The following is a 22,235-nucleotide window of genomic DNA, read 5'->3' on the forward strand; positions in this document are numbered from 1 at the left end:
ACATGTGCGTGTGCGTGCATGCAAATAAGGGCTTCCAAAAGCTATTAAAAGAGAGCCAATGGGGATCGAAATAAAAGAATAAGAAGAGGTCCTAACATTAGTTGAAGTACAAGTCTATCATAAAATATTGTGCATTGTTTTGTTTATCTAGTACTTGGCATATGTACTAAATAGTTACATTTGACATACATGCAATTCAGATTTTGTAGATGTTAACGCATAAGTGCTAATGTCAAGATTTGATATATATAAATATTTGGTGAGTATGACATGAAGATGCCTATCTACATGGATCTCTTCTACAACGTGCCATATTAATATGTTGTTCTAGAGTCATATCTAAAGATATGGGAAGATTTTTAGCCATTTTTTAATATCATGCAAAATCAATTGGCAAAGTCGTAAACGATCATCATTTACCTCTATTTTTGAGATCTGGTCTTTTTTTTTTATATATAAAAGATTTTCTTCAATAGTATTAAGAACAAAACGCCTGAAGGCTACAACTTGAACCTAGCTACCAAGAAGGTTACAAGTTTCTTTATACAATGATATAAAATACGAGGATGTTTACATTTGTTGATATTCAAAGAGTCCATGGAAGTCGATATTGCCATTGAGGCTCTTGAGCTACCATTGTAAATAGGGGCACCTTTTTCCATAAGTGAAGAAGCTTTTTCCTTTTCTTGTTCACAGTATCTAGGGAACCCTGCATATTGTCATACTGACCACGGACTACAGCCAGCAAGTTCTCCCATAACTCAAACAACACATCTGAGAGATGAATGGCAACCCCATCATAAAGTCGGTTACATCAATATTTCCATAATATCCATAATGTTATTGTGGACACAGTTTTCCAAATTTGGACAGATCGCACCTGCTTTCGAGATTGCTGGAAGGGACTAACTAATATCAAACTTCTATTATGTATTGCCATTGCCTCATGAACATCGTTTGCCTCATACAACATTAAACCGGAGTGTAATACTCCCCACATCTTTTGAGATTTGGTCTTAGGGAGGTGGCAAGAACGTTTGGCAATAGATGGAATGATTTAAAGAAGGCTTGACCATTGTTACAAAATGGAAGTGTGAAATCCACCAAACTTTGATGCCCTTCAAACATGTAGTGGATATTAGTAACAAGGCAAATAATAAATTGTCCATTCAAGGAGTATTTTGACCAATTGCCAAATGTGATCAATATCATTCCTCCAACCTTCTTTCGGTAACCTTCTAGTATATTAATGTCTATATCGAGTTTAGCGGTGCTTGACATTAAATCAAGTTATCTTTCTTCAAATGATTGTTTCTTATTCTAATCCTATTTAGCGATGTCTCCCTCATCACATTTGAGTATCGAGTTTAGTAGTGCTTGACATTAAATCAAATCAACTTTTTTCAAATTATTGTTTCTTATTCTTATCCTATTTAGCCATGTCTCCCTCGTCACGTTTGAGTTTGGGTCATAGTGTGAAGATTTACAAGTTCCGTCATAAAGTTTGAATTAAAATGCGATGAAAATGTAGAGAATTATGGCTAGAGTTATTAGTTAAGGGTAGAATAAATATATTATATGACCTAATCTAATTGTCATAATCACTGGATTCCACATTCTAATTAGATAGTATTTTACTCTTCAATCATACTCGCAACACGTACAAAAAGAAGTATTGAGTCTATGGATTTGCAAAGTGTACTGAATTAAATTTGTGCATGTTATACCAAATATCCTCGAAACTAGATCCATCGCCTATAAACTAATTCATTCCTTTTTCAATATCATGGTAATCTAATGTCAATTTCATGTATAACCAAAACAAATCATTTGAGTCATTTTTTTATCTATGCATGCATCTCAAAAAGGAAGTAATCCCGGTTTGGTATTCCACTTGTTTAGTCATTTGGAATGGATCATACCAATCTGGAACAATGAGTTAAGACCTATAAAAGTTAGAGACATATTATCAACATATCTGACTTCCTATTGATACCATGCAAATGTTTGAAATTGACCAAACATTTTCCTACATGTTTAAATCCACCTCAACAAAAAATAAAACTTGGTATAACATGTTATAAAAACAATCCACTTTCATTCAAAAGATAAATGCTTCACATTGGTTTGATAAAAAATTAAAGTGTAAAAGTTATAATGGAGAAATTATACTTCAATTCTCAAATTATGTGAAGAGTTGTATACACTAAGAAATTTTACTTTGACGTGTATAATAGCTCAAATACACGTCAAAATATGCTAAGTAATTCCGTAGTTCCACAAAAGGATAAGATTAACCAATTAGGTTGCACTATGTATTTTGCATAGCTTTTAGGATTCAAATTCAGGTTACCTTCTATAGAATCATCATGGTGGAAGTATGAAATGTGTGTTGTAAATATTTAAGCATCAATTATATTTCTTCTTAATTTTTTTTCCTCATTCCCAATTAGTTATCCTTCAACGGCTTTATAAACCCCACAAACTATTTTCTGTTAGTTGCGTTTTATTTTGTAGTTTGAGGCACACGTTTTTGTTGGTTTTGTCCTTAGTTTTAACTCACAAAGATACATGAGCACATATACTCTCTTTTTCCAAAAAAAAACTACTTCCATTAGTTAAGGCAATGTACATAGGATAATATACAACTCATATCTTATAGGTCAACTTGCATGTCGAAAAGAAAACATGTGTAAAGGAAACAACAAAAAAAACTCAAAAACACCACATCATTCGATGAGCATAGCATTACTCGACTGCTTACCCTCCACGTGAGCCTCATACAACCCGAATTCAGCATAGACATCCTCCACTCTCTTCTAATGGCAACACCCATCTATATGTTAGGCACACTCGGAGGGAACAACCATCGTGGTGGTTGATAATTCCACTTCGCTTTGCCATCCACCATCTGCATCATCGGAGAACCGCTCCATTTCAAAAGGACCCCCCCCCCCCCCCCCTCCCCAGTAATAAAGCATCTCCAAATGTCTTAGTCATACAAGAACACTGAAGTTCCACCCTCATGACACCACCAAAGAAATGTATTTACACGTCTTCATAGGAAGTAGTTTACCAAACATATTCCACAAGGCTTCCATAAACACTTAACGCAAGTTCTTTTGTGCAAGTGGCCATTTGATTATTTTTTCCAAAAAAGGGCTACTTTCCCATTAGTTAAGAGAGATTTTTACAGGAAAACTATACAAGATGGTTTATATATAAATCGTGGAATCACCCCCTGACCGAGTTTGAGAATATGAGACTGCGTACATATCCTCTTCTACTTTCTACTTAATGTAAGTAGGTACCTAGAGTTATAAACTAGAGGCAATCATCGCCAGCTAGCACGAGCACGGGCCCGATCCTCTTCCCTTCAATAGAGGGAGGGTGGGAGGTGTGTAGAAATAGCTAGCATGGGGCTTGGTAGTTCCTCCATTTCTACTTGATGCGTAAGTGGTTAGTGACCACATCGTTAGTGTGGTTACAAACCTCGTCCAACTGCCCTTGTAGGCAACTGATAATCACGAACCAAATATCCATGATCAATTCCTCCGGGGAGCATACCAAAGCTTGGAAGACCTTTAGGCAACATGCTTTCCACACATAATTGAGTTTTGCTTGTGCACGAGACACCACATTCTTAGGCCCATGTATTAGAAGGCCATAACATGTATTATACATCAATCTAAGGAGTGCATCGAGTCTCTTTGTGCCAAAACCTTGTAAATTGGCATGGTCACAAAGTCATATTTTGACAAAGTTGATCATTGAATCATCTCGTATGTGTCCAATTGAATAATAGAAATGCTAGAACAAGAGCTCGTTGAATGGGATGCTAGCTATGTTGTGTGATATATTTTTTACGAAATATGATGTGGTGATGTTTATAAATATATAATATGTTTGTTTGATGGGGATAATATTATATTGTTGCTTGTTTTAAAAATTGGTTGTGCAATTCATATGCTTTTTATTTTTATTCATATTGGGCTTAATGTTATTATATATGAATTTGAATAGATCTTCTATCAGATTATGTATGAATTCGTCATAAAAGTCGATATTCATAATTCATATTATTTAGTTTAAAATTTTGTTGATTAAGCACCAGTATACCTATTTTATAATTTGGTTTCTCCGAGTATAACCTATTTAATTCTAATAAGATTTGGATCTTTTTTGGGCAAAGTGTCTTGGGAAAAAAAATGAAAGGGAAAAAGCTATGAAAACAAAAAGACTAAACTTGCATAAGAATTTCTCAAATTGCAAGGAGTTGAGGGTATTCTGATGTGGACTACAAAGATTAGGCAAGGTCTTTGGCAAAGAAAGTTGTAAGGTCAATAGGTTCATCGGTTGATGATGCTAGAGTGGGATTCCTTCATAGCCAGATTAGACATTTTCCCATTATAAGATTGATTACGCATTATCCTCATGGCCCTTTCATATCTCACAATACTTCTTTATTCACTCCCATGTAGTTGGGAGCACACTCCTTCAGTACCATTATGACATGGCACATCTCATGGACAACTCTTATGGAACGTGTCATCTCATCTCGTTGGGCCACGTGCCTTATATAAACATGCAAATGGAAAGAGAGCTTGATAGTTAGATTCTCAATTGGAGAGTGTCCAAATCACAAGTGGATGGCTAATCTAACATATTGAGGTTAAGGATTAAGTCTCTTATTGTGAACTTGTAACTATAAAAAAAATATATTTGTAAGTACATGCTTCTATCTCGCAATACAAGTTTAGATTGTTGAAAAGACAAAACAAAGATTTACATTCGAAGAATAGGTTTATCAACGTCGTTGGTAATGAAGAGTGGGTTATTAGTAGTTATTAGTCCAATGGGTGGGGCCATAAGTTGGTGCCGTATTAGATTGTCATTGAAAAATATAGAGTTCTATTTTCCTTCCATTCTAATCAAGTAATGATCTCTTCAATAAATTGATGATGTGTACCTTCTCTCTTCTCGACCAATGTGTAACAGTTCCTATAACTTATTGATTTGTTCTTATCTCCTCTCCTTTCCCACGTATGACATGTTTATCCTTCATTGATTTCTCTCTCTCTCTCTCTCTCTTTTCATGCTAATCGTTAGTGAAACTTTTTTGTTTCATCTTATTCTCTTCGATAAGGTGTATGATAGTTAGGCAACTCTTTATGGAGAACAATTCATAGGCATTTATGCCAAGAAAGCTTAGTTTTGTATATTTATGGAATTCAATGGCTTTATTTAGAATTTAGCCTCCTAACATGCAAGGTTTCCTCAATTACTCATTCATATTTTGCTTCACATGCCTTGTCATAATACACATAAGTTGTGCCAATAATCTCTCTTGGTGCTTGATAATGAAGAAATCTATTGTTTTTAGAATCCTAGTTATAAAAGTTATTACGAAATCGTTTTGGAGATAACATTAGGTGGTGTTATAAAACTCCTTAGATAAATTCTCATATGTAAATAAGAGGATTATTGATCATGATTGAACTTGCCTAAAATAGAAATATTCATATACAATGCTTCTCTATTTACCAAACAAGGTGGAGGCAAGGAGATTTAAATATATAAAATCACTGACATGTCTACAACAGTAAAATCCAAAGTATCAACAATCATATCAAAAACATCAATAATATCATCGTTCATGTGTTTTGAGCATTTTAAACCAAAATTTTAATCCATGCATGTAGCAAGAAAAGAGTTTACACTTGCCATGTGATTGATTGATAATGCATGTAAGATATGTACACACTAGTTTTGAACCGGTAAATGTACATATTCTATATGTAGTGTCATATTCTCATTCTTATTTGTACAACAAGAAGATTTTGCATACTTTGTTATTTGAGTATATCATATAGCACCATGGTACGAGGCTCTAAATTTGACAAAGAATATCACTTGCATGTAATATACACACAAATGTGATAGAGAGAATGAGATCTTTACATTCGTGTATGTGTGTACTTGTAAAGCAACGAATCTTATGAAATAACTTGAGTTGGTCATAAAATAAAAAATCCAAAGGTGCTATGGGGCAAAGTAAGGCATTTCACGGGACATAATTACTTTGCATATCAAGTAAAAAAAAATTGATATGACATATCAAGGAACCAAAGCTTGCTTGTGTATCCATCGATATATAACATGATCATTAGAATTAGTATAGTGAATCATGGCGCGTTGACAAATATCATAAGATTACAAAGCCATTGTTTATACGTTATGCATTGTTCAAGAATTGTGGTAGAAGTGATTCCTTTATGAAGTAATAAAAAAAGCATTTGAGACCTTTTGAGATGAATTAATGATTGTCTCCAGTTCTAGATTACATTTGAATGCTTTTTTATCTCTTTCATGGTGCAACTTGTGAGGGACTTTCTTTCATGAGGCACTTTGCATGGTTTTTGAAGAAAGTTAAGGCTCTAGAGAAGGGCATCATAGTGTAAGGTGGGCAACTCTTTCGTATAAAGTTATTGCTTTAAAAGGGCATGCAATTTGGGATATAGTTGTAAAACATACCGAGTATTTGTTCGTTTGTGAAAGTCAATTCCTCACATAAAACTACATTATGACACATATATATTATATTAATCTTGCCGTAGGCTAGTCTAAAAGCGAAATGATGCTTCTACTACACTCTAAACTAGAAAAACTTTTCAGTCATCAAGAATCTTAACATATTTCAGTGTGTGCTGAATTTTTATAATCGCTTAAAAAGATGTGACATTTCTTAGTTAATCATTTGGTGTGCTTCCATTGGTTTATATCTCATTTCTATGGTCGTTGGATATGTGGTAATGTCTTTAAGCAGGCTCATGGCAACCAGTTGCATGCTTTCACCTCAAAAGTGAACTTGATATATCATCATACATAAATTTGGGCAAAACATCCCTCTCATCCCAAGTGTCCTGACCAACAAGTATATGATCCATTATCGATCCAATTCATGTACCATGAACACTAGCTCATCTCTAGACAACCTTCCAACGTAACTAGGTAACGCACATTGTTTTCGTTAGATGACTCGTTGGTAAAGAAGAAAAGGGAGAGTCTAATTTGTCCCTTCCTATTTATTGAGTTAAGTGAAGAAGGAAAAGAAGGGTGCGCACAATGGGGAGATCAATAATAGATGGAAATCACATGATAATTTAAAGTGTGTAGTTGTCCTTGCATTCATTTTGCTTGGGAATAATAAATGATCGAGTAAGAAAAATATGCGTGGGCCACATGTAATAGGTGGAAATGGTTGTTGTCACATGGATGCTTGTGGAACATGCTTTACTAAGAGAGCGATGGTTTAAATGAAACTTGATATAGCTTCTTTACTCAAGCCCACATGTATAATAAACCTAAAAAACATTACTCTCTTTTTATAATAGTCCACATGTCTCACATACATATATTCTATCCTATTAACAATATATAAATATATCTCCATGGTAGATGTCTCAACAACATAGAGAGCGACAAACATGCTGATCACAAACAACAATAATGATCTTGGTAAGAAGAGAATAACTCTTAGATGTTCTAGATCTAGATGTGAACCATTGTAGGTTTTGTGATAAGTGAGAGACTATGAGGGAGTGAGTTCGGTAATGCTTATATTAATCCATTTAATATTACACATTTGAGTAGAAGGAGATCACGACCGCTGATAATATACAAGGCATTCTATATACTCACGATAATATGCACAAGAGAACAAACTATGGAGGTCAAGGGGAAATGTAGGAAAGAGTATTGGTACTTCTTCATAGTAATGACAAAAAAGACCAAAAAAGTCCACCAACACGCATTGCACAACTGATTATAGAATGCACATTGATCAACAAAATACCTCGTCGGTTATCAAGGATGTAGAATTATGTGCATACACATGGATATATGTTTGTTTTTTCTTTCAATGTTACTTTATGCATAGTATGTGACATTCTCTCATCTCTCTCTCTCTCTCTCTCTCTCGCTCTCTCTCTCTCCATACACAATAAATACTATATTATGTATAATACATGTAATATGTATGTATGGGCATTTTAGTTATGAAATTCACAAGGTTCAAAAATTGGAAGCCTTTATCCCTCGAATAAGGAGAACATAGTGGAGGATTCATACACATCAGTTAAAACAATGAAGCGACAAATTAAGAAAGGCAACAATCTTAAATTTGGCTAAGCGAATCGTGGGGGGAAGAAGGCCCACCCAGAGAGAGAGAGAGAGACGAAATGATGGGAATGTCATAGGTAGAAGTGCGTTGTGATTTTTGAGGAGGACATGTCCTTATGCAAATATGGACAAAACAAGTTGGTTAAGGAAAAGCTAAGCATATGAAAATGTATGTTTCTTGTTGGATGCTCCAAAAGGTAAGGAGCAAGTAACGTAGGTAAGGTGTGCAGAAGGATGAAGAGTCATAAGAAATTCACACCAACTATTACTTTACAAGACACGTCAATGATATGCAATTTCCTCACTTGCGCTTGCAAGTTGCATTGCTCCCCCCCCCCCTCCCTCTTCTGTCTTCTTTGGTGATATTTGAGAACGAAGAATCAAATTTGAAACGCACATGCTTTGTGGCCAGGTAAGAACTACACATGCTAGCTTAAAGATCAAGTGAAATACTCTTCTTATGTGCGTGTGTCTTTCACGGTAAGAGTTGAGCCGATATGCGAGCACACATGCATAAATTTGACCTCAGCAAAATGATAGCAACCTGTGTACCCTATCTCACGCACCCCACATACACCAACACACACACATTCTCTCTCCCTCTCTCTCGTGATAAGTTGATCATGCAAATATGTCCGAGTGCGAACATATATACTTACGAACCTGCCTTTTATGTGTGAAACACACAGATCTATATATGTTCACGACAAATCGCCCAAGGGTTATCTTAGCAATCTACATGTTCCAGTGTTGTTAAAGTTATCGAGCACGAAGATTGAAATCCAATCGTTGGCACAATGAAGCACACGGGGGGGGGGAGCCTGAGGGAGTCTCCCGTGTCCACGAGAGAGTTCCCAGGGAAACAATCGCGCTGGTGGTGGGTGGGTGTCCACCAGCCTTTTTCCTCTCTTCCAGGGGTACCCTCTGGAATTAAAGAAAACTCAGAGAAGAGCTCATCCCCTGTTTTCTGCTATTATGTAAATTAACCCAAAACAAAAACAAAAACAAAAAGAACACACCCATCCCTTTTCTTCTTCTTTTTCTTCTTCTTCTCTGATTCCCCCCCCCCCCCTCACCTCCATCTCACCATAGCTCGGATTAGAGATCAGAGACCATCTCCTTTGTGGGTTTTCCCCTCTTCTTCTACCCCTGCCTTCCAATCTCCCATTGCTAGCTTCTAGCTATGGTGGGCTCCTCACCCTTCTCGTGCCGTATCAGTCTAATTTAAGCTTCTTCTTACGTATCCTTTTCCTTCCTTCCTTGTCTTTCTTTCTTCCTCCCTCCCTCCCTCCCTCCCTCCCTCCCTCCCTTCTTAAATTCCTCATTGATCTACCCTATCCCATTCGCCCAGATGTCCTCAATTTCTCTCTGTTCCTCACCAGGTTGCACCCATTTCATCCGTTAGATCTTGTGCTCCTTTTTTCTGATATTTGATTTCGGATTCTCGATGTTCAATGCCTTTCTAATGCGATTTTCCATTAATTTTGAAAAATGTTATTTTTATTACCGTGATTTCAAATGGCGTTAATTGATTTCCATATCTGAGAACAGATTTTGTTTTCTGATGATTCTCAGGGGCGTCGATTATAACGTAAGTGACCTTACCTTTTCTTCTTCTCCTCGTTCGTCTGATATCAGTGCTCATTTATTAAATTCTTGCTGTATTCCATTCCTTTTTCTCACTACTATTTGATTCAATCCTATGTTACTCTTTTGCCTCACCCTATAAATTCTTTTCAATCATTTTCTAACCTTCAATTTAATCATGATCTATCTGTTCCCACAACAGAGCACATGATTTCTACCTTAATGTTAAGGTGTAGTTTTTTAAGATGCTTTTAATCCAACCTCAAGCAATGCATAACAAGTGTGCTATTTTTACCCCTTTCCCCCCCAATTTCCTCATAGATCACCGAAGAAGAAATTATATACATATATTGATTAAAATTTAACCCTAACAATGCATACATATTTTGTTTGCTAATTGTTTTGGGTGTATGTTGTTTCTTCAGGAATCAGGAAAGAAGATGATTGGTTTATATGAAAATCCATAATAATAACTGGTCTTCGTCATCAAGCTTAGGGCATATACAAAATTTATAATAATTGGTCATCAGTAATATCAACATTTTGATTAAATATACATCTATCAAGGTCACGTTTGCTTTAAAGGGATGTAAAAGAATCAGGATTTTCTCACCGTTGAATGGAGTTGAAGATCACATGGTGTTCATGAAGTCAGCAAAAGATGAGAGGACATGGATGAAAATTATGTTAAGGGGTCAAAGGCCTAGGAGCTCTTTGATGGAAGGTCAGCGTGCACATTTTCTGATATCAGCTACATACTATCTTCTCAGGTCAGATTTCATATTTAATTCGATAGTGTCTATTTGATGAAGATTAAATATCTTGTGTATGTTTCTCTTTTTGTTGAAGTTGAAATAATCTCAATTGTAATCACAACCCTATTGCGAAGGAAATCCAAATTGTCTTCTGTGCGTTTTTAAAGCTCAATATATTTCAATTACAATCAGGACTCTAATTTGAAAGAGCCCATTTGAAAATGAGGTTATTTCCTTGGGACCCATTAGCATGTGACAATCTGTATGATTCCATTATGGACTAATCCCTAATTCTATGAATGTATGTAGTGGTCAGGATTGAGAAAGGCAGCCATTTGGCTGGTGTTGTAGCATGTTTGATTGTCATCTTGATCCTTTGTCCAAAGATAGACCGAATCATTATGGCTCTGATAAGTCAGGGTTAATCAAATTTTTGAGTGACTGGATGGAGTAATCTGATTTTCAACTAATAAAGAATTTGTTATTAACTGTAGAATTGAATGTGAGAGATGTGTGATTGAGGTCAGTTTCTAACAAAGTGATATGTAGTGCTGAGTTCATCAACATATCTAATAAAATCCATTAACAAGGTTTGAAACCATCAACAAAGTGATAAGAAGTGCCGAGTTCATCAACATATCTAAAAAAATCCATTAATTATGACAAGGTTTGAAACCATCAACAAAGTGATATGCAGTGCCGAGTTCATCAACATATCTAAAAAAATCCATTAATTATGACAAGGTTTGAAACCATCAACAAAGTGATATGCAGTGCCGAGTTCATCAACATATCTAATAAAATCCTTTAATTATGACAAGGTTTGAAACCATAGATATGCATGTATACAGTGGTAAAACCTTAAAACACAAACATGTAGCAATTATTGAAACCCTTACCAAACTTGCATATTATGTTGTTAATTGTCTTAGGATCTCCTTTCTTGTGTAAGTGGGAGTTAAAATTCTGATTACCTTCTGTTGGTTGCATTTGTTGCAGAAATTCATTGCCACATTTCTTTTAAATCTCTAGAATGACAGACAAAGATAGTTTTGTGGTGGATTCAAATCTTCCGAATGGAAGTTCAAGTAGTACATCAAAATGGTTTGTTGGCCCAGAAAGGAAGTCAAGTCTGTCTTCTGTTGATTGGAGTAAAGCAAGAGATATGGCTCAGAACCAAGGTGATATTGATTCTTCTGATGATATGTTGAGTTCTCTCCTGGAAGAACATGTTGAATTGAAAGGTTTCTCGAGCTCATTACCAGCACTTCTTAATGAGAAATGTGAGTGCAGAAAAAAAACTTATAATCAGAAGCTCTGTGATTGTATGCATTGATTTGATTAGTTTTAAACCGTAAGCTATGTTGTGAACAGTAACAATCAGTTCAAGTATCGACCAGTCAGATGATCTACAAGTAGAGCTAGGGGATGCTGAGGAGCCTCTTGATCAAGAGATGATATCAAGGGCTATTGGAGACATTCTGCCAAACGACGATGAGCTTCTTGCTGGACTAACTTCCGGTTTTGCGAAATATATGATTGACGAGAATGAGGATGACTTGTTCAGTAGTGGTGGTGGCCTGGAGATGGATGGTGAATCCCACGAAAGTTTTGGTATGTACATGAGCAGATTAGACGGATTTTATGGGTTAGCAAATTTTCACAGCCCCTCACCAACGGGGCCTGGATCCGTTGTTGGTGAGCATCCTTATGGAGAGCATCCCTCAAGAACCCTCTTTGTCCGGAACATCAATAGTAATGTTGAGGATGCTGAACTCCGAAGTTTATTCGAGGTATTCAACTACTTCAAACCATTTGTGTGAACCTATGCCATGCATAATCCTTTTAGAGCGAGAAACTAAATATGTTCTTGATTTGGTTGGGATAGCAATACGGTGACATTCGAACTCTTTATACGGCATGCAAGCATCGTGGCTTTGTCATGATCTCATACTACGACATTCGAGCAGCTCGTAGTGCCATGCGTGCACTACAAAATAAACCATTGAGGCGTAGGAAACTTGATATACATTTTTCAATTCCAAAGGTATGGAGGTATTGAAATTGTTTTCATTTTGTTTTGGATTTTTGTGAATTAAACATTTCAGAAAATGGTAATGACAGTTTGATATCGTCTGTGACACAGGATAACCCATCTGATAAGGATATCAATCAGGGGACTCTTGTAGTATTTAATCTAGATGCATCTGTCTCAAATGAGGAGGTTCGTCAAATATTTGGGCATTATGGCGAAGTAAAAGAGGTATGCACATTTTAAGCTTATATTGCATTTCAAATACCAAAGACATTTTAAAGCTTATGGAGTTCCTTTGCATCTACAGATCCGCGAGACTCCTCACAAGCGTCACCACAAGTTCATCGAGTTTTATGATGTCAGAGCAGCAGAAGGAGCTTTAAGAGCATTGAATAGGAGTGATATTGCAGGAAAACGAATTAAGCTAGAGCCAAGTCGCCCTGGTGGTGCAAGGAGGAGGTAAACAATTCTAGTTTTTAATATTAATCTAAAAGTGTATACATGCTTTTCAGTATGTATATAATATAGTTATATAGTATTTTAGAGCATGGTTTCTACTTGACCAAGTGATGCTATTGTTTTGAGTGATGGAGAGCCTTTCATGTATCCATTGGAGGTTTTAAGACTGTAGGATTTGATTACATGAACATCCATGCAGGTGTTATTTCTTTGTATATTGAAAACCAACTTGCATCCCACATGGATCACCATTTCATCCATTGTTTATGCATGCCTATGCTCGTATGCATCATATACCTATTTCTCTGTGCATCAATGCATGTTGTGTAGCTTTTCTGCACTGGCACATGTAATAAGCATTTGTTTTCTACTCAGTTTGATGCAGCAACTAAATCAGGACACTGATCAAGATGATATACGATTGTATCGGCAGCAGTCAAGTTCGCCTATAACAAACTCTCCTCCAGGTCTCTCTCTCTCTCTGCATATATATTTATCATTGAATACAAATTACTCTACAGGATAAAAATTTGTTGTAGAAAATTACGTCTATGAGTTTGATTCCAGTTGTTTCAGTTTTGATCAAGTCATTAATGATTATATACAGGTCATTTTTCTTCTTGGGGACATTTTGGAAGTTCTCTTGAGAGTGGTTCCCACCGACCTCTTCATCATCCACTCGGCACTTCTGTACCCACAAACAAAAACCTTCCGAATTTACCAATTCCTCGAGTTGGGACAATTGGTAGTCACTTGGGGCGGAGTACTCAGATTGATGTAGGTTTAGCTTCTCTTCAGCCTGGTTCTCTTGGAGTGAAAGGAGTTCTGTCCCATCATGCTCACTCTCTGCCCGAGTACAGTAATGCCGTAATGCCCTTCTTTAATCCTTCAACATCGACTGCCATAAGGGTTCCACCTAATGGACCTGAGAATGAAAGCTTGAGGCTTCCGAGGACAAGTAGTGAACTTTCTTTATTTGAACATGCCCCCGGAGGTAATATTGGTGCTTCTATATGAAAATGCAGAGACCTTAGTGAGATAGATAATAAAAAACACAGTGCTAGGTGTTCTTATAGATTATAACAGGTACCAAGTACAAATGCACTTATAGATTATAACAGGGTACAAATGTGCTTATTCTATATGGATGAAAAATAGGGTAGAAATATGCTTATAGAAAAATAATATAAACAGCATACTAATCTCCCGCTGGATAGAAATTGGGTACGAAAATAATGTGCTCATAGATGAAAAGAGGGTGGTAAAATAATGTGCTCACAGATAAAACAGGGTACTCAACTACTGTGTTTATACTATATAGATAAAATCAGGGTACTAAACTAGTGTGCTCGTAGATAAAAACAGAGTACTAAACTAATCTGCGCATAGATGAAATATGATATCAAAATAATGTGCTTATAGATGAAACCAGGGTACTAAACTGATGTGCGACTTATTGGCCTAATCTGCTTGATTGGTTATGTTTGAATACAGGCCCGGGGATGTCAAATGGTCAAGGACTGCATTCAGGATCTGTTGGAAGTGCATCATTATCAGGACCACAGTTTCTCTGGGGTAATTCTAGCACCACCTTCCAGCAGGACTCTTCACCAATGGTCTGGTCAAACTCTTCCTCCATGGGACCCAACTTCAACCATGTGGGACATGCACGATCACAACCTTTTGGATATGCAAGGAATCATCCACATTATGTCAATAGCGGATTTCATTCCCATAGACATCATGGTGGATCTGCTCCATCAGGCGATCCTTCTTTTCTTGAAAGACAATTCGCTTATGTGCGTGAATCTCCTGATGCCACCTTTTTTGCTCCTGGTCCAACGAGTTCCATGAACACTGCTGGAGGTGGAATGATGAGTTTGTTAGGATCTCACAGTACAATAACATCTAATGGGTTTTTTGAGAGCGGCACTTCTCCGAACCTGAGTGCGATGCCACCTCATCGTAGAGGACCCATGTTCCCACCGAATGGGATAGTCATAGGAAGTCCTTTTGACATGCTTGGTGATCGTGGACGTATTCGACGTATCGACAACAGTGTCTCTCAGGCTGACAACAAGAAGCAATTTCAACTTGATATTGATCGCATCTTACGGGGTGAAGATAATCGGACAACTCTCATGATAAAGAACATACCAAATAAGTAAAAAAACGAAACCCATGATTTGTTTTTCTATATGCTTGCTTTCATTTTCATATGCTTTAATTGAATTCATATTTTTTTTTGATGAATTGAGTGGTGTTCTGACCAGATACACTTCAAAGATGCTCTTAGCTGCCATAGACGAGAATCACAAAGGCATGTACGATTTCTTGTATCTACCTATTGATTTCAAGGTAAATCTACTGATGCAAACATGGCGTATGGTCAATATTGATATAATAGTTAATTGTTTTTCTGTATCTTTTACATCCCAATTGCGATGAACGATTGTATGCACCATCTTTGTACTAGTTCTGTTTGTGGTGTATTTATATATTTCCGTTAACATGAAGTTACTTCTCTTTTTCAGAACAAGTGCAATGTAGGGTATGCTTTTATAAACATGACTTCTCCGCAACACATAATTCCCCTTTATCAGGTATAAATATTGGAAAAAGAAACATAACAATTGCTGATGAAATATTCAAAAGTCTCAGTAAAAAATAAATATAATTGACAAAGGGATTTAAATGTTGATTAAAGATGAGACAAGACAGTGATTTCTGTTTTTCAATAAGAGGTTCTACATGAATTAAATATCCTTCTGTGTTTTGTCTTTTTTGCTTTCTTTAAATGTCAGTCTTTCAATGGGAAAAAGTGGGAGAAATTCAATAGCGAGAAGGTGGCGTCATTGGCATATGCTCGAATACAAGGAAAAATGGCGTTGGTTGCACATTTCCAAAACTCGAGCCTCATGAATGAGGATAAGAGATGCCGACCCATTCTCCTCAATTCCGAGTGCTCTGAGAACAATGAGCAGGTAAGGATCTGTATACTGAAATCAAATAGCTACATCTATTCAAACAGCATGTTCATTCTTAGGAGAGCTGCAGATTCGTATTCTCTATTGTTTCCTTATTTATTGCTTGTGCTTTCTTCCTATTTTCTTTTTTTCCCTCTTTTCTGCAATGTTGTATCTTGGTTTTTTGGATTTTACCAGGAACTGATATACCTCGAAATTGGCACGAAGCCATTGGTGGTGGGTGATGCGGCAGATATAATCGATATTCAAGATGAGGGTGGTTCTAACTCAACATTGAGTTCGAATTCTCCCGACAAATAATTTGATTGATTAATCAACTAAATTGCCCAAGGATTTTTGGGTCATTTCCATTTACGTCCGACGTCATCAGTTCTATTTCTTGCTTTGTAGATGTGTAAAAAAAAATTACAAGGTGGTATATATAGTGGGCTCTCGCTTGTCAACACAAGAAGGCCCCCTTTTTTGACAACCTTTTGTAGTAATACGAAAATAACAACATTCTATGACCATACATACATATGTATGAGTGTATGGGAAAAGTATATAACGGTTAATTTATCAAGTGGAAACCAGCTTTTGTATGTAAAGAGGTGGACGTGGATTCGAGCTTGAGGCATCATCAAAAGGTTTTGAAAAGGCGCACCTTTAATATGTGTATAGATTGAGGCTCGGGAACTCTCTTTGAATTGTACAGCTGCATTTGAGGAGTGACTTTTGTTGTCATTGAACTTGGGGTTTTTAGTTCTTGATGGTAAAAACATTGCCATGCCATTTTTAAAAAAAGGCTTCTAAGGAAAAAGCTTGTCTTTTTTGTTGTATTTGGTTTTGTTTTAACGGGAAAAAACATTTCTCCTTTCAGACCAGACTTGCAATGTAATAGTGTTTTTAGATGCTGTAGTATTCGTCATGGGTAATATGACTATTGTTTCTTAGAAATATCTGGCCTTGTTTCCTAATGGATGTTTTAAAAATGTCTCTAAAATAATAAATAGCCATTACAATCTAGTGGAAAAACAGCATACATTACATTGTATTCTGGACCACATGATGAGTTGCTATTGTGATGTTACCAATTCCTCTCTGAGTCACGTTTATGTTTTCTTTTTTATTTTAATTTCTATTTTGCAAATCCCTGATGAAATGTGTGCTCATTTGGAAGGGAAGTTAAGGATGTGCTGTATTTCAAATATATATACATCCAGACTATTCATCTAGCCTTCAAGATTAATGTGTTTGGAGTTCTTTTATGTACTTTGCATCGAACATAACTTTAAATAGCAAAGTTAAGTTTTTTGAATTACTAGGTCACATTTGAAATCCATAGATGACATTAGAATCCATTTATAGTTGAGCTTATTGTATTGAAATCCCATGACTGGAGAAATAAATTAATAAAATTGGTTGTGCCACTTACAATTTCTTGATGTAGACTTAAAACAACCAATAATAGACTTTTAGATATATGCCTTAAACAATAATACAGAACGCTCCACTTTTTCAACAACTTGGCATATGAATTAGGTGCATGTCATTATGATATTAAACATTAATATATGGCAATATTTTTTCTTTTGAGGATGGACCAGACTCATGGCTAAACTAAAATGACACTTCAAAAATGTATACTTCTCAAGACTAAGTATATGACTTCCAGCTTGCATTGTTCAATTCTAGAATGTCGTTTCACTTTTCTTGCTTATTTGAATTTTCATAAGCCAGCACATACATTTCTACAAGGAATTAGCTTTGGGGATAAATAAATAAAAACAAACATTCCATATACCACCTCAAAGAATCATATGCCTGTAAAAAGGATAATGGTTAGTTTTCGCACAACCATATTTTCAGCAGATTTAGACAATTCTAGAGAAAATAATATTACTTATGCGCTCTAATTCAAGTGAAGCTTATCAACAACAATACAGATTTCAGCAATTCTACATGCCACACATTGTTCGAGAAGATTACAATGTCAGATACTATCCTAGTTCACTCATTTTACTGATAACAGACAACCATAATAACCAATAGCTTTTCCAAAATTGCATCACAATGGAATTGGAACAAAATAATCAAATAATTGATCAAACCCGGTTAGTAACGAATTAATTTCACATTTCCAACATTAAATAAAAACAACGGCAGCATTACCTTTTTAAGATTTCCATTTTTATTGGACTGTTAAAACGATATTTTAGCTACTTACATCTCCAACTGTATTCCTCTCACATATAATTTATAAGTAGAGTTTGGAGATCATACATTAGTATATGCCGAAGAGCCACGTACTCCAGGAAGATAGGAAAATAAGCAAAAGTAAAGATGCCCAAAATAGACTTCTCAAAATACATGGAATTGGTTGTAAAATGTATGAACAAAGACAGAGGCACCATCACCAACTACCTTGGAATAGGTTTATATAATACAACAGTGACATATTTCGCTCGATAACGATGAGTTAAACCAAGAGCAAGGACAGATTTAGCAATTTCTCCATTCTCAATGTAAAGATGGTTTAGAAGAACATGTGGAGGCTTTGACGTTGTATTGCCATAATCATCATGTTGTACATTTAGCAATGATCGTTGCTGAAGATGAGGAGGAATGGATGGAGGCTCCTTAGACTCATCGTCTATTCCAGGGAAGGGATTATCATATGTATCATCTGGAGAACCGGGAACTTCAAATCCTGCAGCGGCATTTATACTCTCCATAACAGGCTCCTGTTAATAAAATAGCATCTTGAGATAACTATAGGCCAAATTGTATTACAAAACAAGACATTATATGCTAAAGCACAATTGTGAAAGCATTGTCTTAATATGCATCATTTACAACACAAACCCTAAAGTCGTCCCAGGTTTCAGATTTGTTTTTTAATGAAACCTTAGCCTTGGCCTTCAAATTGAAGGCCTGTATATAGGTCCATAAACGAAGCTATATATTAATCAACTTTGAGACGCATATATGAGGTCCGCAATCACAAATTCTAATATCAGGGGTCAGTGAAGTGGAAAATAACATAACCAGATTGAAAATGACAGACACAAACACTAGGATCGCACATTTCACAATGCATGCACTTCATCGTTATTACCAAAAGAGCCTAGAGGGAGACTTAGTGAAGCCAATTTCAATCAAATACACATACACCTAAGGAGGCAAATGAAGCTAATATCAAATGCTTAACCTTGTTTGGATGCAAGACATAAGTGCATATGCAGCAACTCTAAATGCGAAGCAGAAGTGGTGATTCTAATGGCCAGCCATGATATACTATATTGGCAGCAGTCTCCACCATCATCTTTGCAGCATTCTTTGCCTATTTGTTTTGCCTTCATACTTCTGCACTAGTATATGCACATCATTTAAATTCTTTTTTAGCTTTCACAAAGAATTTCTGCTTCAGTTGAGTTTACTATCTTTTTGTCTATATTTTGGTTTTGCATTCAGTTACTCTGGTGACAAGACATAATTTTATTACGGAAACACTCCCAAATACCCCTAATTTTTTGTTATTTCCACACCCTAGGTTAAACCCTGAAAGAGAGAAAACAGGGACGAATTGACCTATAATTCAAAATAGAAAATATAATAGGAAATAAGGGATGAATTGAACGGTGAACCTATAATTGCTCTAGTATATATGGTTGCTCCTTCAGGGTTGAACTAGGGCATTTGGGGAAAGAAAGAGAAACTCGGAAGTATTTCAGAGTTTTTTCCTTCTTATTAACCTGTGCACCAGGGTTCAAATCTTATAGTTGCAATAATTTTTCTAGATGACACAGCAGAATGTAGAAGTTTATTTTCTTATTGTCATGGTTGCTTTGAGAAGGTAAATCTTTAAACCAGTTTCAATTGTGAGCTTACTCTCCAGCTTATCTTGAATATTGGGATTAATCTTATCTTGAAATGCAAACTAGGATATATCTTCTATTGGGATCAACCGTCAAAGTTGAAACAGACCATCTTATATTGAAATGTAAACTTGAACACTTCTGCTCAAGTTCGAGGGCAATACCTTAAGATTCATGGGTCCATGGGACGGAATCATATCTCAAACTTTGAAGTTCTCATCCAAGTCCTTGAACAGATCGATCAATACATTCTATCAGGTAGACCCCATGATACATAGACATATATATATATATATGTATGTATGTATGTATGTATGTATATATATGTATGTATGTATGTATGTATATATATGTATGTATGTATAAATAAGCAAGAATATTCTATAGGATGCAAACATGGGTACCAAACATATGTCAATCGTTCATCTACACCACATTACACACATACATACATACATACATATATATAGACGACAATATTCTATAGGATGCAAGTACAACAATGAGGCAGCCTAGATTATCATTCAGTACAGACAAATCAACAGCAAAACAAAGACAAAAACCATCCAATTCCAGCTAATCAACAGCAATATGAAGAAAAAGCTATCCATTTCCTACAGGTTAACATCAGAATGAAGGGGGAAAGAGGTCCATTTTTAACAATTTAACAATAAAAAAACATTCGAGTTTAGAAATATGAAAAGCAAAACGAAGAAAATTTAACCAGAAAGAAAACCATCCGTATCCAGCAATTAGACACTAAATGATGAAAAACGCATATATTTGCAACAAGTTCGCATCAGAATGAAGAAGATGAAAAATCATCCGTTTTTCAACAAGTTAAACGTAGAATGAAGAAGAATAAAAAGCATCTATATCCGATAAATTAAAGTAAAGACCAAGGAAAGGATTAATCCATTTCCTGCAAAATTAAGAGCAAGATGACGAAGAAGACAAGATGTTAACATAGGGATGATAGAAGAAATCCATCCATGTCCTACAAATTGAAATCAAAATGGAAGAAGAACATCAATCATTTCCAACAAGATAACATCACAATGAAGGAAGGATGTAATGGTAGCTTGAGGGAATGAATGAAGAAACGAACGACTAACTTGCATATAAGAAATAGATAGACCATAAATTGTAGCAGGAAGGTACCAAACAGGTGAAAGGCGGTGCTAAAAAATGTGTCTAAAAGTAGGAAGGGGCTGGATGAAGGAAGTAGTATTAAAAACATGGGTAAAAGGGAGGACGGAGAAAGATCCATTAGAAAGGGGGAGAGAGGGACAGAGAGCGTTTACCGTAAAAAATGAAAGGAGCCAAGAAGGTTCATTTGAGGGGAGAGAACGCCATAGCCTGCGGAGGAGAAGCTTTTCTTTCTTTCTTTCTTTCTTTCTTTCTTTCTTTCTTCCGAGAGGGACACAGAGAGGAGAGGAAAGTGGTAGTGTGTAGTGTGTAGAGAAGAGAAGAGGAAGAGAGAGAGAGAGAGAGAGAGAACAGGGTACTCTTTTGTCTCTCTCTTTTCTCTCTCTCTCTCTCTCTCTGTATGTTATGTATGTATGTATGTATGTACGTGTGTGTGTGTGTGTATGTATGTAGGAGTATGTGTGTGTATGTATGTATGTATGTGTGTGTGTGTGTTGTATGTATGTATGTATGTATGTATGTACATATGTAAGTATGTGTATGTACGTATGTATGCATGCATGTATTATGTAGGGGTTGTGTGTGTGTATGTAGGTGTGTGTATGTATGTATGTACATATGTAAGTATGTATATGTAAGTATGTATGTATGCATGCATGTATGTATTATGTAGGGGTTGTGTGTGTATGTAGGTGTGTAGGTGTGTGTGTATGTGTGTATGTGTGTATGTATGTATGTATGTATGTGTGTATGTATGTATGTATGTATGTATGTATGTATGTATGTATGTATGTATGTATGTATGTATGTATGTATGTGTGTGTGTGTGTATGTGTGTATGTATGTATGCATGCATGCATGCATGCATGCATGCATGCATGTGTGTATGCATGTGTGTGTGTATGTATGTATGCATGTGTGTCTATGTATGCATGTGTGTGTGTGTGTCTATGTATGTATGCACGTACGTACATATGTATGTTTGCATGCATGTTGCGGAGAGACCGCGAGAGACTATTGTATAGAGTCAAACACACGTAAAGGCACAAACAATCAACCCCATGTATGTCCCCCCATGAGCTAATCGAAGTTGATCCACGCGCGACTTTTGGGACATTTCTCCCAAACGCCCTACCTAGTTGCGGTGTGTTGAGCGATCATTGTTCGTCGTGCATGTATAGTTAAAGCCTCCCTTCATGCCCAGCGACACACTCATGGTATCAGC

At 36.2% G+C, this 22,235-nt stretch overlaps 2 protein-coding genes across 2 annotated transcripts; one reads left to right on the top strand and one right to left on the bottom strand.

The window, feature by feature from the left end:
* Window positions 1-9,491: 9,491 nt before the first annotated feature.
* On the top strand, window positions 9,492-16,865 carry LOC147857833 (protein MEI2-like 5). Its single transcript, XM_087327933.1, has 14 exons — window positions 9,492-9,772; window positions 10,194-10,538; window positions 11,523-11,806; window positions 11,898-12,316; window positions 12,412-12,570; window positions 12,670-12,786; window positions 12,866-13,017; window positions 13,393-13,484; window positions 13,625-14,011; window positions 14,512-15,181; window positions 15,291-15,375; window positions 15,552-15,620; window positions 15,822-16,001; window positions 16,182-16,865. Exons 3-14 carry the CDS (start codon window positions 11,557-11,559, stop codon window positions 16,302-16,304), a joined length of 2,703 nt encoding a protein of 900 aa, XP_087184059.1. The 5' UTR covers window positions 9,492-9,772; window positions 10,194-10,538; window positions 11,523-11,556; the 3' UTR covers window positions 16,305-16,865.
* Window positions 16,866-18,338: 1,473 nt separating this feature from the next.
* LOC147857834 (5'-AMP-activated protein kinase beta-2 subunit protein) lies at window positions 18,339-21,301 on the bottom strand. Its single transcript, XM_087327770.1, has 2 exons — window positions 21,166-21,301; window positions 18,339-18,727 (listed from the first exon to the last, which is right to left on the bottom strand). Exon 2 carries the CDS (start codon window positions 18,716-18,718, stop codon window positions 18,404-18,406), a length of 315 nt encoding a protein of 104 aa, XP_087183896.1. The 5' UTR covers window positions 18,719-18,727; window positions 21,166-21,301; the 3' UTR covers window positions 18,339-18,403.
* Window positions 21,302-22,235: the final 934 nt, after the last annotated feature.

Source organism: Azolla caroliniana, unplaced genomic scaffold (genome assembly GCF_043228905.1).
Source record: "Azolla caroliniana isolate FFs.n. ecotype wild unplaced genomic scaffold, voAzoCaro1.0.p SCAF_11, whole genome shotgun sequence".
Lineage (NCBI taxonomy): Eukaryota > Viridiplantae > Streptophyta > Polypodiopsida > Salviniales > Salviniaceae > Azolla > Azolla caroliniana.